Source organism: Cricetulus griseus, chromosome 2 (genome assembly GCF_003668045.3).
Source record: "Cricetulus griseus strain 17A/GY chromosome 2, alternate assembly CriGri-PICRH-1.0, whole genome shotgun sequence".
Taxonomy (NCBI): Eukaryota; Metazoa; Chordata; class Mammalia; order Rodentia; family Cricetidae; genus Cricetulus; species Cricetulus griseus.
Genome location: NC_048595.1, coordinates 639918 through 654653, shown reverse-complemented (window position 1 = coordinate 654653; position 14736 = coordinate 639918). Strand labels below are relative to the sequence as shown.

General features: G+C 41.3%; 1 protein-coding gene across 9 annotated transcripts in view; it reads left to right on the top strand.

Moving 5' to 3' along the window:
- The window catches only part of LOC118237656 (cyclin-dependent kinase 11B), a 32274-nt gene that overhangs the window by 173 nt on the left and 17365 nt on the right, over positions 1-14736 (top strand). For 3 of the 9 annotated variants that reach the window (XM_035439336.1, XM_035439335.1, XM_027398538.2), the window contains exons 2-6: positions 595-718; positions 1948-2063; positions 3190-3317; positions 4739-4877; positions 10429-10565. In XM_035439336.1, the coding sequence (XP_035295227.1) occupies positions 608-718; positions 1948-2063; positions 3190-3317; positions 4739-4877; positions 10429-10565 (631 nt within the window). In that variant the 5' untranslated portion in view covers positions 595-607. Of the gene's footprint in view, positions 1-13; positions 719-790; positions 838-1947; positions 2064-2910; positions 3026-3189; positions 3318-4738; positions 4878-10428; positions 10566-14736 lie in introns of those variants that run through there. The other 6 variants (XM_027398541.2, XM_027398542.2, XM_027398545.2 and 3 more) reach the window with 6 other exon arrangements.

Genomic DNA, 14736 nt, shown 5'->3' with positions numbered 1-14736 from the left:
GGGCGGATGTAGGTTGACTGGTGCGCCTGAAGAGTCGGGGCTGGCGACACGTTGCTGCGGCGTCCAGCCTTTCTCCACTCAGAACTGAGGGCCGTAGAGGCGGCAGGCCCTGGCGCTCCCGGTGCCAGCCCCTGGCCGCCTCAGGTCTGCGGGACGGAACCCTCAGAGGGACCCGTCCCGGGGCCCCGCGGTTGACGGCGCGCCTCGATCCTACCTGTTGCCCAGGCCTCCCCGCATCCCGGAGCTTTCTCTCTCACACAACCCTTTGACACCTCAGGCAGAGTGTGTTGGGTGCGAGGCACTGAAATAAGAGCTTTGACCCGGATGGTCTTTCATCCTAGAACAGCAGCACCATTCCGTGGATGGTGATGATTGCGTGTTACGGAAAAGTGATCCGAGGTAAACTGAGTTGCCCAAAACCTGACAGGACTGACGGAGAAAATCACATTGAGGCAGAATCCTTCCTGCCTTCCTGGACTTCCCGGACTTGTTCTGAAACACCAAGGATTGGACTGAAGGGTTCAGAAAAGACAGAGCAACAGACCGTAGCTTTCTGTTGTCCCGAGGTTGCTTGAATTATTTTTCTTTTTGCAGTGTTTTAACTCAAATGGGTGATGAAAAGGACTCTTGGAAAGTGAAAACGTTAGATGAAATTCTCCAGGAAAAGAAACGAAGGAAAGAACAAGAAGAGAAAGCAGAGATAAAACGCTTAAAAAATGTAAGCTATGTTTTTTAAGTAAGTGGTTTTCTTAAAGGAGATTTAATTTCTTTGCCCTCATTTTTCCATTAGAACAACGCTTCTTCGGTGAAGTTCTTTTGTACTTCCAAATGTCACAGGTGAGCCCAAAATCTATTTTAAAACTCACAAAAACTTTCATTTACTCAGTTGACATTGAAGGTACATTGATAACACACTGAAGCTGTATCTAGTTTTTTTGTTTTTTAAATGTGCATTGGTGTTTTAGCCTGCATGTGTGTCAGGGTGTCAGATCCCCTGGAATAGGAGTTACAGACGATTGTGAGCTGCCCTATGGGTGCTGGGAATTGAACCCAGATCCTCAGGAAGAGCAGCCAGTGCTCTTATTCACTGAGTCATCTCTAGCTCCCTGAAGCTGTCTCTAAATGAGAATATCTCCTTAAAAAATAAAATGCTCCGAACCTAGAATCACTATTGCAACGAGACTAATTTTTCTCAAGTTGGTTATTAGTGTGTTTGTAGAGTGCTTTGTAACTTCCTTGGTTTGAATGATAACATAGTCACAGGTTTTGGGTAATTAGATATAAGTACTTCTTTTAATAAGATTAGAAAGAGACCATTTTGAAATGTGTATGTAAATACAAATGATGTATTAGGTGTGTAAAATCCAACTTAGGTGTTAATTTTGACTTATTAAAAAACTAACATTTGCCGGGGCCTTGGTGGCCCAAGCCTTTAATCCCAGTACTCAGGAGGCAGAGGCAGGTGGATCTCTGTGAGTTCGAGGCCACCCTGGTCTACAGAGTGAATTTCCAGACAGGCTCCAAAGCTAAAAAAAAAAAAAAAAATTAAAAAAAAATAAATAAATTGTAGCATAGTTTCTTTGAGTTCCAGACCAGCCTGGTCTTCAAGAAGTAGTTCCAGGGCAGCCTCAAATCCACATAGAAACCCTGTCTCTAAAAAAGAAGAAAGAAAAGAAAAGAAGAAAAGTTGTTCAGCAAACTTCAGTTTTAATCCCAACACTCAGGAACTTGCCAGGCCAGTGCTATATAGTGAGACCATTTCTCAAACATACATATATGTGTGTATGTATGTATGTTTAGTAGGGTAAGGCCATCTCAGCATTTTGGAGCTGAGGCAGAAGTTTTCAAGTTGAAAGCCAACCTGAGCTACGTAACAGGATAGGTTTCAATAATTAGAAAGGCTATATATAAGAAAATGTCTTAATGATTCCTTTTTTCTTTTCTTAGTCAGATGACCGGGATTCCAAAAGGGATTCCCTTGAGGAGGGGGAGCTGAGAGATCACCGAATGGAAATCACCATCAGGAACTCACCATATAGAAGAGAGGATTCTATGGAAGACAGGTGAGAGAATGTAAGGTGGTGTAGTAGGCATCTTTAACCTGCAGGCCAAGGCCATGTGTGCTCCATATTAGCTGTGAATACATTCCATGCAGAATTGTAAAATACTGAAAACATGAGTTTTGTTTCTGTTTTTGTGTTTGAATATATATATATATATATATATATACACACACACACACACACACACACACACACACACATACACACATACAGAGAGAGAGAGAGAGAGAGAGAGAGAGTGTGTCTCCTTGGCAGTGAATTTTGGTCTTTTTCAAGAAGAACAAAAGCTCTTAATCACTTAGCCTTCTAGCCAGTCTCTTTCAGTAATACTTTGAAAAAGTTTAGAGGCTGGAGAGAGGATTTTGTGGTGAAGAGCATTTGTTGCTCTTACAGTGCATCCAGGTTTGATTCTTAGCACCATATGCTCATTATGGAAAACAACCATCTGTCAGTCTAGTTTCAGAAGATCTAATGCCCCCTTCTGACCTCCATGTGCACATATAGTACACATACATATATGCAGGAAAACATTCATACTCATAAATGAATGTATAAAATTTTGTATGTTTGGTTTTTGTGTTTATGTCTGATGACTTTGATTTTATATCATTTGTTTCCTTTCCTTGTCTTACATAATAAGTAAGGGAAATAAAATCAAGAGTTAAAATGGCATGTTTTTTTTTTTTTTTTTTTTTTTTGAGCAGCTCAGAGTAAATTTTTCAGGGTCTTGGTTTTATAAAATTAGTTGAAGGTACTGTTAAATGAACTTTTGGCTTTGATAATGTTGATAAAATTACAGGACTTTTAGCAGTCTTAACTGAAGTATAAATGACTAAATGAATTACAGATAATGTGTGATCTCACACGTTCTTACTTGGCCATGAAACCATTACCACAATCAAGAAAATGAACAAATGGACATCCCCTTCCTTAAAGACAGACAATTTTGTTCTACAGACAAGGTTGATTTCTTATATTTTTCTTCTAAATCTTATAATAGCTTCAATTTCAGATTTCCTTAAATGACGGTTGGAGTTGACTTTATTCTGTTGGGAATATTTCTTTTCTTTGGGTATACCCTGGTTCTCTGCACCTGCCATCCTGGTGTGTCTCTCATCTGTTTCAGAGGAGAGGAAGATGATTCTCTGGCCATTAAACCACCCCAGCAAATGTCTCGGAAAGAAAAAGCCCACCACAGAAAAGATGAGAAGAGAAAAGAGAAGCGTAGACATCGTAGCCATTCAGCAGAGGGAGGTATGAGAGTCTTTGCTTTCTTTTCTTCCATGTGATAGTCACAGCTCTTTGTTTCTTCTGTCGTGATCTGCCTTCTTCAGTGTGTATCTAAAAGTGAAGATGAATGGAAATGTTAGCCACAAGCATAAACTCACTGTAGACTTTGGAATATCTTTCTTTTTATTTCTGATATGTGTACGTTTTCTTCTCTTTCCTTTCACGTTGTTTAGAAGTCATTTGTCTGTATATACAATTGCTCTCATTTAGTGAGTATAGGTGAAAATACCAAAAAAATTGATAATAATAATAATGGGTGTTGGGGTCAAGTCCAGCTAAGAGATTTGACTTGAGAGATTTGATCTTGGGCCTATACCAGGATGTGGTTTTTTATTTCTTAAGCAAGATCTTGCTGGGTAGCCCAGCCTGTCCATCAGCACTGGAGATGCTCCTCCATCAGCCTCCTAAATTCTGGGATTACAGACATTTTCTGCATACTTATCTTTCAAGGGGTTCTCAGGAGTATGAGGAAAACAGATCCTGAGACCTATTTAAATCTTATTATAACTGCAGTTACTAATATGTTTTTGTTGTTGTTGTTTTATTTTTGTGTGTGTGTATCTTTCAAAGTTTATTTCATGTGCATTTGTGTTTTGCTTGGGTGTATGTCTGTGTGAAAGTATTGAATGCCCTGAACAGAGTTATAGACAGTAATGAGCAGCCATGTGGATGCTGGGAATTGAAGTTCTCTAACACTTTCTAATATGGAGATATATATACACACACATACACAATAGTAGAGTCTATTAAAAGGAAGAATTTTGTTCTGTTTTGCGTATGAATGGTGAATTTTTTATGTTATGAAAATAATATGTCATGATATGACACTAAGAAAGATGAAAATCAAGACTATTGAGATAGCTCAGTGGATAAGAGCACTCACTTCTCTTGTAGATGATGTGGATTTGGTTCCCAGCACCCATGTTGGGCATCCTACAACCACCTGTAACTCTCATTCCAGGGAATGCAATATGCTCAGGCTTCCTAGGGCACCTGCATGCATGTGGTGCACATAAACTCATTCAAGCACCCATGTATGCCATACATATTTGGTTCAGAAGAGGACATTGGAGTCTTTCCCGCTGAAGCTACAGGTCATTTTGACCTTCCTGATGTGGAACCAAACACAGGTCTTCTCAGAACAGCAAGCATTCTTAGCTGCAGATTCATCTCTGGTTCCATTCTTTTTGTTTGTTTTTTGGGGGGTTTTGAGACAGGGTTTCTCTGTGTAGCCTTGGCTGTCCTGGAACTCACTCTGTAGACCAGGCTGTCCTCAAACTCAGAGATCAGCCTGCCTCTGCCTCCTGAGTGCTGGAATTAAAGGCATGAGCAACTGCTGCCTGGAATAAATTGAGCTTCTTTACATGATGCTCCTGTCTCGTTAGGGAAGCACGCTAGAGTGAAAGAAAAAGAAAGAGAGCATGAACGTCGGAAGCGCCATCGAGAAGAACAAGATAAAGCTCGCCGAGAATGGGAAAGACAGAAGAGGAGGGAAATGGCAAGAGAACATTCCAGGAGAGAGAGGTGAGACCTCATTAAAGACTTTTAATGCAGTGACTGTGGTGACTGAGAGACTTGGTTTAGAGTTATCAGTTGTGGGAAGGATCTTTCAAGGGAATGCTGAGATATATATTACTGACCTTTCTGTTCATTGTGACAAAATACCTCATAAAAGCCACCTAAGAAAGGAAGAACTTATATTTTGTCACAGTTTGAGGGTACAGTCCATCATGTCAGGATGGTAACAATATGAGACAGCTAGTTATATTACATCTGCTGTCAGGAAACAAAATAATGAATGCCGTTTCTTTCTACTTTTTATTCATTCTGGAACCCCAGTCCATTGAATGGTGATACCCACATGAAGGTGGGTCTTCCCACCTCAAAACAGTCTAGAAACTCCCTTACAGTTATGCCCTGAGATTTGTCTCCTTGGAATTTTCAGACGCTATCAAGGTGACAATATTTACTGACATGAATTACCAGATAGGAATTCAGGCATAAGTAAGTATTAAGAGTTCAGCCATGGGGCTGGAGAGATGGCTCAGCGGTTAAGAGCACTGACAGTTCTTCCAGAGGTCCTGAGTTCAATTCCCGGCAACCACATGGTGACTCAAAAACCACCTTGAATGAGATCTGGTTCCCTCTGCTGGCATGCAGGCAGAAGGCTTTATACATAATAAATAAATAAAAATCTTTTTTAAAAATCATTTTAAAAAAAGAGTTCAGCCATGTGTGAATCAGTGGAATTGGAAACTGAGGTACTGTGGGAATATTGGTGTTTTATGAATATTCTAACCTATAGCATTGGAGAGTGAGGCAGATTCCATCTTGTAAGAACATGGAGTCAGGCCAGTGGGTGGTGGTACATACCTTTTGTTTTTTGTTTTGTTTTGTTTTTTGAGACAGGGTTTCTCTGTGTAGCTTTGGAGCTCATCCTGGCACTCGCTCTGGACCAGGCTGGCCTCAATCTCACAGAGATCCGCCTGCGTTTCCCTCCTGAGTGCTGGGACTAAAGAGGTGTGCCACTAACGCCTGGCCGGTACATGCCTTTAATCCCTGGACTTGGGAGGCAGAGGCAGGTGGATGGCTGAATTCAAATCCATCCTGTAGTACATAGTGAGTTCCAGGACAGCCAGGGCTACACAGATAAACCCTGTCTCACAAGACAAAAAAAGAGTCTGGAGTCTGGCACTTTTTCATATTGTCTGTGTTACTATCCTGGAATTTGTGCTTTAGAGCAGACTGGCCTCAAAATCAGAAAGATCTGTCTGTCTCTGCCTCCTGAGTGCTAAGATTAAAGGCTTGTGCCACTATTACCCAGCAGTCGTGGGTTATTTTTAAGCTTTGGCAGAGTGAGGTGGAATCTGAGCCTGGTGATACACACCTTAAATCTCAGTATTGAGAAGGTAGAGGCAGGGAGACCTTTTTGAATTTGAGCCAGCTTGGTCACATAGCAAATCCAAGGCAGCCAGGGCTACATAGTGAGACCTTGTCTTTAAAATAAGAAGGCAAAAAAGGTGCAGCATTCTAGAAGACACTCAAGCCACATGTTCTAAATCCTGTCACAAGTCAGTACTTAGGAGAGGTTGGTGTTGATGTTTTTTTTTTTTTTTAAATTTCCTTTCCTATTGCAGTAAAATACTGTGACAAAAGCAGATTTTCTAAGGGAGAAAGGGCTTATTTTTTTCACAGTTCCAGGTTGCAATTCATTGTTGCAGGGCAGTCAGAGTGCCTCGAAATTGAAGCAACTAGACATACTACATCCACAGTCAACAGCAGAAAATGATAAATTAATGCAAGCACATTAGCACTCAGCTCATTTCCTCCCCTCCTAACGATGCTCCTTTTATAGCTTGTGTTTGCTTGATTGTGTGTACATGTGTGTATGTTTATTTTTGTGTGTGAATGTGGGTTTTCTGAGAGATCAGAGGTTTCAGATCTTCTAGGGCTGGAGTGATAGGTGTTTGTGAAACTGCCTGTGTGGGTACAGACTCAGATCATCTACAAGAACAGTAGGCATTCTTACCCACTGAACCATTTCTGGCCCTACCTTCTCCACTCTTACATAGCTAAAAATTCTCTGCCTCACAAATGGTGCTACCCACAGTAGGTGTATCATCTTACCTTGACTAACATACTCATGATAAAGCTGGGTGGCAGTGGTGGCTCACACCTTTCATCTCAGCACTTGGGAGGCAGTGGCAGGCAGATCTCTATGAATTCAAGGCAAGCCTGGTCTACAGAGTGAGTTCCAGGACAGCCAAGGCTACACAGAGAAGCCCTGTATTGAAAAATCAAAAAATTCATTGTAATCTTCCAAAGACATACGCACAGGCCAACCTAATCTAAACAATCCCTCACCAAGACTGCTTTATCAGATGATTCTTCATTGTGAAAAGTCAACCTTCAAAACTAACCATTACATGGTCCGTGGTTTATTCACTAAACAGGAGCTTCCTACAGATGTGTTTTATGCCAAACTCAGCTCTGACTGCTCTAGCTTAGGACAGCTAAGGAAATTGCTTAGAGTGGATGATCTAGTCTACAATAACTAGGAAAACAGATTGCTTGTGGTTTTCTGCATCATATTGGGAATAGACTCTGGATCTTCCCAACAAAAAGGGGCTACGTAATAAGAAAGAGCTCCCAAGGACCTGATAGTCTAGCAACTAGAACACCAGGCTCAAGACATTGTTCTGCAGCAGTCTCTATCAGCTTCCTCCCCAGGAGCAGTGTTTGTTCAGCTCCATACATATCCTCTGATCTGGACTAGGTTAGACTGAGTTCAGGGAGATTTTGGGAATTGGCCTGTTGAGTGGGAAGGAGAATGGTAATACTGACCATTCTAGCAGGTCGCACTAAACCCATACCATAAGGTAAGAATGGAAAAGTTAGCCAGGTGGTGGTGGCACACTCCTTTAATCCCAGCACTCGGGAGGCAGAGGTGGGCAGATTTCTGTGAGTTCGAGGCCAGAGTGAGTACCAGGATAGGCTCCAAAGCTACACAGAGAAACCCTGTCTCGAAAAACCAAAAAAAAAAAAAAAAAAAAAGAAAGAAAAGAAAGAAAGAAAGAAAAGAATGGAAAAGTTGTTGGTTCTGAATAAAGCACTTGATGTATTCAGCAGTCAGTCTGAGCCCAGTAGGGCCTGGTATAAACTCACAGTATGTGGAATGCCTGTACCCATTATTTCTTTTCTAGATACTTGGTGCCTTGTCCAACCAAGAGGGCTGGGATAGAAGTAGAACTTTGAAAATGAAATTTGAGCATCTGTGTAGTTTTTTTGGTAAGATAAAGCAGGAGAAGAAAATAGGAGAAATCATGGGGACCCATTTCTGGATAAGACTAAGCAAAGTCTACCTGTCTTCTCTCCCAAACCAATTTTAAAGCTGGTTGTAATTGAGTAAATTCACCGTGATTGTGCTTCAGAAATCCATTAAAGAATAATCTGAGACTGAAGGTGAGAGCAACAGAAACTGACTTAAAGGAAGATCATAAGTTCAGGGTCATTCTTGGCAACATAGTAAGTTTGAAGCCATTTTGGAATCCATGAGAACCTGTTTTTTTTGTCTTTCTTTTTTCTTTCTTTCAAAGATTTATTTATTTATTTATTTGAAAGATTTTATTTATTTAGTATACAGTCTTCTGCCCGCATGCCAGCAGAGGGCACCAGATCTCATTCAAGGTGGTTATGAGCCACCATGTGGTTGCGGGGAATTGAACTCAGGACCTCTGGAAGAATAGTCAGTGTTCTTAACCGCTGAGCCATCTCTCCAGCCCCCTCAAAGATTTATTTTATATTCGTATACGTATACGTACATGTGCACACATTATGCTAGAAGAGGGCATCAGATCCCACTGGAGATCTGTGGCTGCTGGGAGTTGAACTCTGGACTTCTGGAAGAGCAGCCAGTGCCCTTAACCACTGAGCCTTTTTCCAGCCTTCTAGGGTTGAGGGGTAATGGGGCTGGAAAGATGGTTCAAAGTTAAGAGCACTTTGTTGATCTTGCAAATGACCAGGGTTCATATCCCAGCACACACATGATGGCTCACAACTGGCTATAACTACAGTTCAACTACAGAGGATCTGATACCCTCTCTGATCTCCACAGCAACTAGGCATGCACATGGCACACAGACTTAATAGAGTAGTAGGAGTCACCTTCTTTGAAGAACAGGAAGAGAGAGGGAATTCCCAGTGGCCTGTGTGGGGGGCAGCATCCCTGTACCATCCTTCTGTAACAACAGTCATAGAATCAGAGAAAGTCAGAAGGTTAGGTTCCTAAATAGTGGTTGAGCGCTTCCCAGATTTGCTTACAAACCCGACATCCATATCTAAATAAGTCAGTAAGCCCCGAGCAGGGGGAACACAGAGTTGCCAGAAGTATCTGCACTTCCTGTCAGGATGTTATTTAACTCTACACCGTTTAGGAAAAATCTCAACTAGGAATTCTGTGTCTGGCACAACTTTTCTACAAAAGTGAAAGAAAAAGACAATCCATGGTAAACAGGCCTTGTGGACTTCATAGCTAACAAGCCTAGGAAGGGAGGAAGGAAGGAGGGAGGGAGGCAGGCAGGCAGGCAGGCAGGCAGGCAGGCAGGCAGACCTTCATGATGAGCTGTAGACTGGAAATGATGAATGTTCAGGTCAACAGCAGAATTTGTGCAAATGTCACTCGCAAGGCAGAGGCACGTGGATCTTTATAAGTTTGAGACCAGCCTGGTTTACATAATGAGTTACAGGCCAGCCTCAGTTACATTGTGAGACCCTCTCTCAACTTCCTACTTCCCCCGTAAATAGTGAAACCAGCCAGGCCTTGAAGTGCACTCTTATATTCCCTGCTCTTGGGGACTTAGGCAAAAGGATTACTGAAAGATTACAACCAGGCCAGGAGACTTAGTGAAACCCTAACAAACAAACCATGAATTTAAATTATATATCAAGTGTACATATTAAAATCAAAGAAGAAATTAAAACACAAAACTCTAGAAACACAGAACCTTTTGTGTATTCATAGGAACATGAAAAATGACGAATTTAACCACTTGGTCATGTTTCAGTGCCTAGTAAGTTTACTGCACTTCAGGTGATACCTGCCTTGTTTTCAAGCAACTAGCTCCTCTGCTGTCTCCATCATGTTCAAGCCCACACTGTCTCAGTCTGGGACAGGAAGTGGCCCAAGGTCCATCTTCCCAACTCCAGTGATGTTTCCCAGAAGGCCTCTCTACTACTTCTTTGTGTACTCCTGATCTACTGGATCTAACCTGGGTTCTCTGGTATATGTAGGGATCTACATGCTGGGTTTTCCTAGAGCTGCCAACCAAGGCAATAGAACCAATGTGTTTGGAACCTGACAGATGGTAGTCTCCTCTTATACTTTTCTTTTCCTGCTGTGGCTCACCAGGAACTGCTTGATGATATGCACATACAGTTTCCACACTTTAGTAGCCATTTATGGATTTACAGTCTGCAAATACACTACATAAGTTGAGCAGAAATCAAACAACCTGGCTGAGAAAGAAACTTCCTGTGGGGTAGGTGCATGATGGATGACCTGGTGTGCTTTTTCCAGGGACCGCCTGGAGCAGTTAGAAAGGAAGAGGGAGCGGGAGCGCAAGATGAGGGAGCAACAGAAGGAACAGCGGGAACAGAAGGAGCGGGAACGGAGGGCAGAAGAGCGCCGCAAAGAGAGAGAAGCACGTAGGGAAGGTAGGAGGGAGGGACTGCCCTCTTTGGGGCCTCTACTTGGGCTCCTCTGGGGGATTGACTGGGGTGTCATAGATTTACACACATGGCTTGCTCTGCCAGAGTGCTTGTCATGTGACAACCTTGACTGGGCCTTGGGAGAGACCCTGAAGGGAGGCAGAAAGAGGCCATTCTTGGCTCCTGTGCTTGCTTTACTAAACCCCTCCTTTTCTTCCCATTTCAACATATGTTATAATATCCATTTTACCTCTTTAAAGAAAGATTTATTTATTTTTCTTCTGTGTTTATGAGTGTTTTACTTGTGTGTCTGTGTAACATATGCATGTCTGGTGTCCTTAGAGGTCTGAAGAGAGCATCAGATCCCCTAGGACCAGAGTGACAGAATGTTGTAAGCCTCTGTTGTAGGTGCTAGGACTCAAATTTGTGTCAGACTTTGCTTTTGAAGGCTAGCTGACAGGATAGGCTTGCTTTTGTCATTATATTCTGTGTGTCCTATTACAAATCCCCTTCATTTCTGCTTTATCATAATCTTTTGTATCATTGATCTATTTCCTTCTATTTTAATTTTATTTTTACTATTTTATGTGGATGTGTGTTTTGTCTGCATGTATGTCTGTATACCACATGTATGAGATGAGCCTCTCATGTGGGAACTGGAAATTGAACCTGGGTCATTTGCAAAAACAAGTGCTCTTATTCACCAAGCCAACTCACTAGTTCCTTACTCTATTTTTAAGCCAAATATTTGAGTTCCTGTCTCACTTTCTCTTGTATGTATTCTATATCTGTCTTAATTGTTTGTTAGTGGTGTGGTTACCATGGGGTCACATACAACATTCCAAAGTTGTGACAGATTTGAATTGATTCCAGTTTCACTTCAGCAGCCTGCAAATTATGTTCCTTTTATGCCTCTGAAGCCATTTTATTTGTCCCTGACACCAAAAAAAAAAAAAAAAAAGTATCTTTGTGTGTTGTATGTTTAAAACTAGTACATTTAAAAATGCATTAGTTGTTTTCTTACACTAGAAAGTAGTTTCATTGTACATAGTACAGTGGGGTTTATTAGTTCATCCATGTTGGACTATGTTGAGCAGAATGAATGCTTATATTCATATCTTCTGGAAAATGTGAGTTTCAGCAGTTAGAGTACCTATCTGTTTTCTTGTTTTGAGCCATGATCTCAAATTAGTCTGGGTGGCCTAGAACTCACTGGATATCTTGATATGCCATTGACCTCTCGACAGTCATCTTTTGTCAGGCTAGCATGAGCTGGGATTGTGGGTATCACCAGTAGGCCCAGCTGAGTTTCCTATTTGTTTATTGGTATTTTCCTGATGATAGTACCATTTCCTTGATTTTGCTGCATCTTTAGTTCTTAGTGCATCCTTAAAATAGTTGTCTTAAAGTCTCTGTTTTTTGTTTGTTTGTTTCTGTGAAGGCGTTTACATAGTAAACAATGACATAAGGAGTCCTCTTCATGATACTAGTAGACACATAGGATAATACCCTCAGTCTTGCTTTGACTTCATACCTTGATGGGCAGGGCTCTGAAGGCTAGTTGAACCCCGGGTCCAGGAGTCCACTTTCCTCCTGTGGTCCAGATTATGATAGGTCAGACAGCACAGCTCCTTTATACTTCTGTTCCATGCCCTGGGCAACCAGCAGAAGAGCATGAGCCTTGGACTTACCTCCATGAGCCCTGCTATCCCAGGCCAAGCAGCAGGTAGATTCATGCATACAGGCCATGGTATCACTACATAGACACCAATCATGTACTTTCTCTGAGGTTGTATTCAGGCTGGTGACTTATCTCTGTTCTATTTTCCCGAGGCCATTTCTATAGGTTTATCTTCAGACTCCTCTTTGTTGCCATCTGCCATCACACCTATACTGGTATAGTTTATTTCTTTACCTTTGACTGAGACAAATATTGCTGTTTCTTTCAATGTTCCAGAACTCACTATGTAAACCAGGCTGGCCTCCAACTCAGAGATCCATCTGTCTCTGCTTTTCAAGTGCTAAAAGTTGTTTGCTTATGTTTGTTTGTTTATATGGTTGGTTATTTAGTTGGTTGGTTGTTGGTTGGTGTCTTAGGGTTACTATTGCTATGATGAAACACCATGACCAAAGCAACTTGGGGAGGAAAGGGTTTATTTGGGTTATACTTCATATCAGAGTTCATCATCATAGGAACTCGGGGCAAGAACCTGAAGACAGGAGCTAATGCAGAGACCAAGAGGAATGCTGCTTTATGGCTTGCTTTCCATGACTTTCTCATTCTGCTTTCTTATAGAACCCAGGGCCACCAGACCAGGGATGTCACCACCTATAGTGAATCTTCCTCTGTACTGCCAGTTCACAAAAAAAACATAATGGAGACTTATTATTAATTATAAAAGATTGGACTGTAGCTTAGGCTTGTCCCACTAGCTCCTATAACTTACATTAACACACTTTTTCATCTATGTGTTGCCATGTGTGTTACTGCTTTTACTTGACCTCCTTTATGTCTTGCTCCCTCTATGTCCAGCTCACAACTCCACCTGGCAACTCTACCTTTCTTCTTCCCAGAGCTCTTTGTCACGAAGTCCCTGCTATACCTCCTGCCTAGCTATTGGCCATTTAGGTTTTTATTGAACCAGTCACAGTGACGTATCCCTACATAGTGTAATCCTATATCCCACAACATTTCCCCCTTTTGTGTAAATAAAAAGGAAAGGGTTTTAACTCTAACATAGTAGAACTATATGCAATAAGGACAATTCTCAGGTGAGAATTATATTTACAATGTTCAATCCATTTGCATTTGACAAATTCAGAGTAAATACTCCATTATAAATGCTATCTTGGCGAGTCTAAAGTTTTGTACCTAATTTACCTTCTATCACAACTAATGAGAACTGTAACTATGATTACCTAGTCTTCAACCCCATCGAAGACCCCAGAAGGGTATAATATTACCTAAGTAAACAGGAAGTGCAGAGCAAGTAACTTCCAAAACTAAGAAATGACAGAGATACGTACGTGCCTGCTTGAATAGTCACGCCCAGGTTTCTTCTGTAACATTGGGGGGCATCTATCTTCAGTCTATGGCCTAAAACATCTGACAGACTTTTCTGTGAAGCAGGAATTTTGAAGGACTGTCCTACCTTGTCTTGACAAAGTTCAGCAGTTGCCTTGTTTCATGTCCTGTTGTCCAATTTAGACAGCATACTGTTAGCAGTTAAGGCAAGGGCAGTTTCTTGCACAGTGGCTAACATTGCTACGATGAAAACAAGCTCCATATGGAGGTTCTTTGATGCCCATCATCCTTTTTGAAGTAAATTGGTGCTGCCAGGAGCAGATATGTCTCACTGTCCTGAAAGCCTTATGTTATTAAAACATTTTATAAGCCAGGCGTTGGTGGCACACACCTTTAATCCCTGCACTCGGGAGGCAGAGGCAGGCGGATCTCTATGAGTTCAAGGCCAGCCTGGTCTCCAGAGCGAGTGTCAGGAAAGGCTCCAAAGCTACACAGAGAAACCCTGTCTCAAAAAACCAAGAAAAAAAATATATATATAACTGACTATTCTGTAGGTATCAGAAGACCAACTGTGTATCTGAAATATATCTCAGTTTGACCTTGAAAACATATTTAACATGCTACAGATTTGATTGTTATAGGTGATTTACTACTAACCTGCATTTTTTCCCTAAATAATTTGTAATTATGACTTTCAAGGACTAGAAATTTATGTTACATTGTTAAATGAGCTGCATAGGTACAATACTTTGAATGAGTATAAACATATGTAGAGCATGTTCTAAAAAAAATACTTAACTTTGTCTGAATATATAAAATTCCATACCAATGTAAGATATTTAAGACTAAGCCAAGCATTGGTAGCATACACCTTTATTTAGTCCTAGCATATTGGGAGGCAGAGGCAGGTGGACCTCTGTGAGCTCAAGACCAGCCTAGTCTACAAGAGCTAAATCCAGGACAGCCTCCAAAGCCACAGAGAAACCCTATCTCGAAAACCCAAAAAAGGGAGAAAAAAAAAAGACTAGTGGCTTTTAAAAAGTAAACTAAAAAATCTACTCTTTTATCCCATCATTTCTATGCTATACTTTCTATACATTTCCTAAAATTTTGATCTCTTTCCTTCAGAAAGAGATCCCTGAATCTAATCTC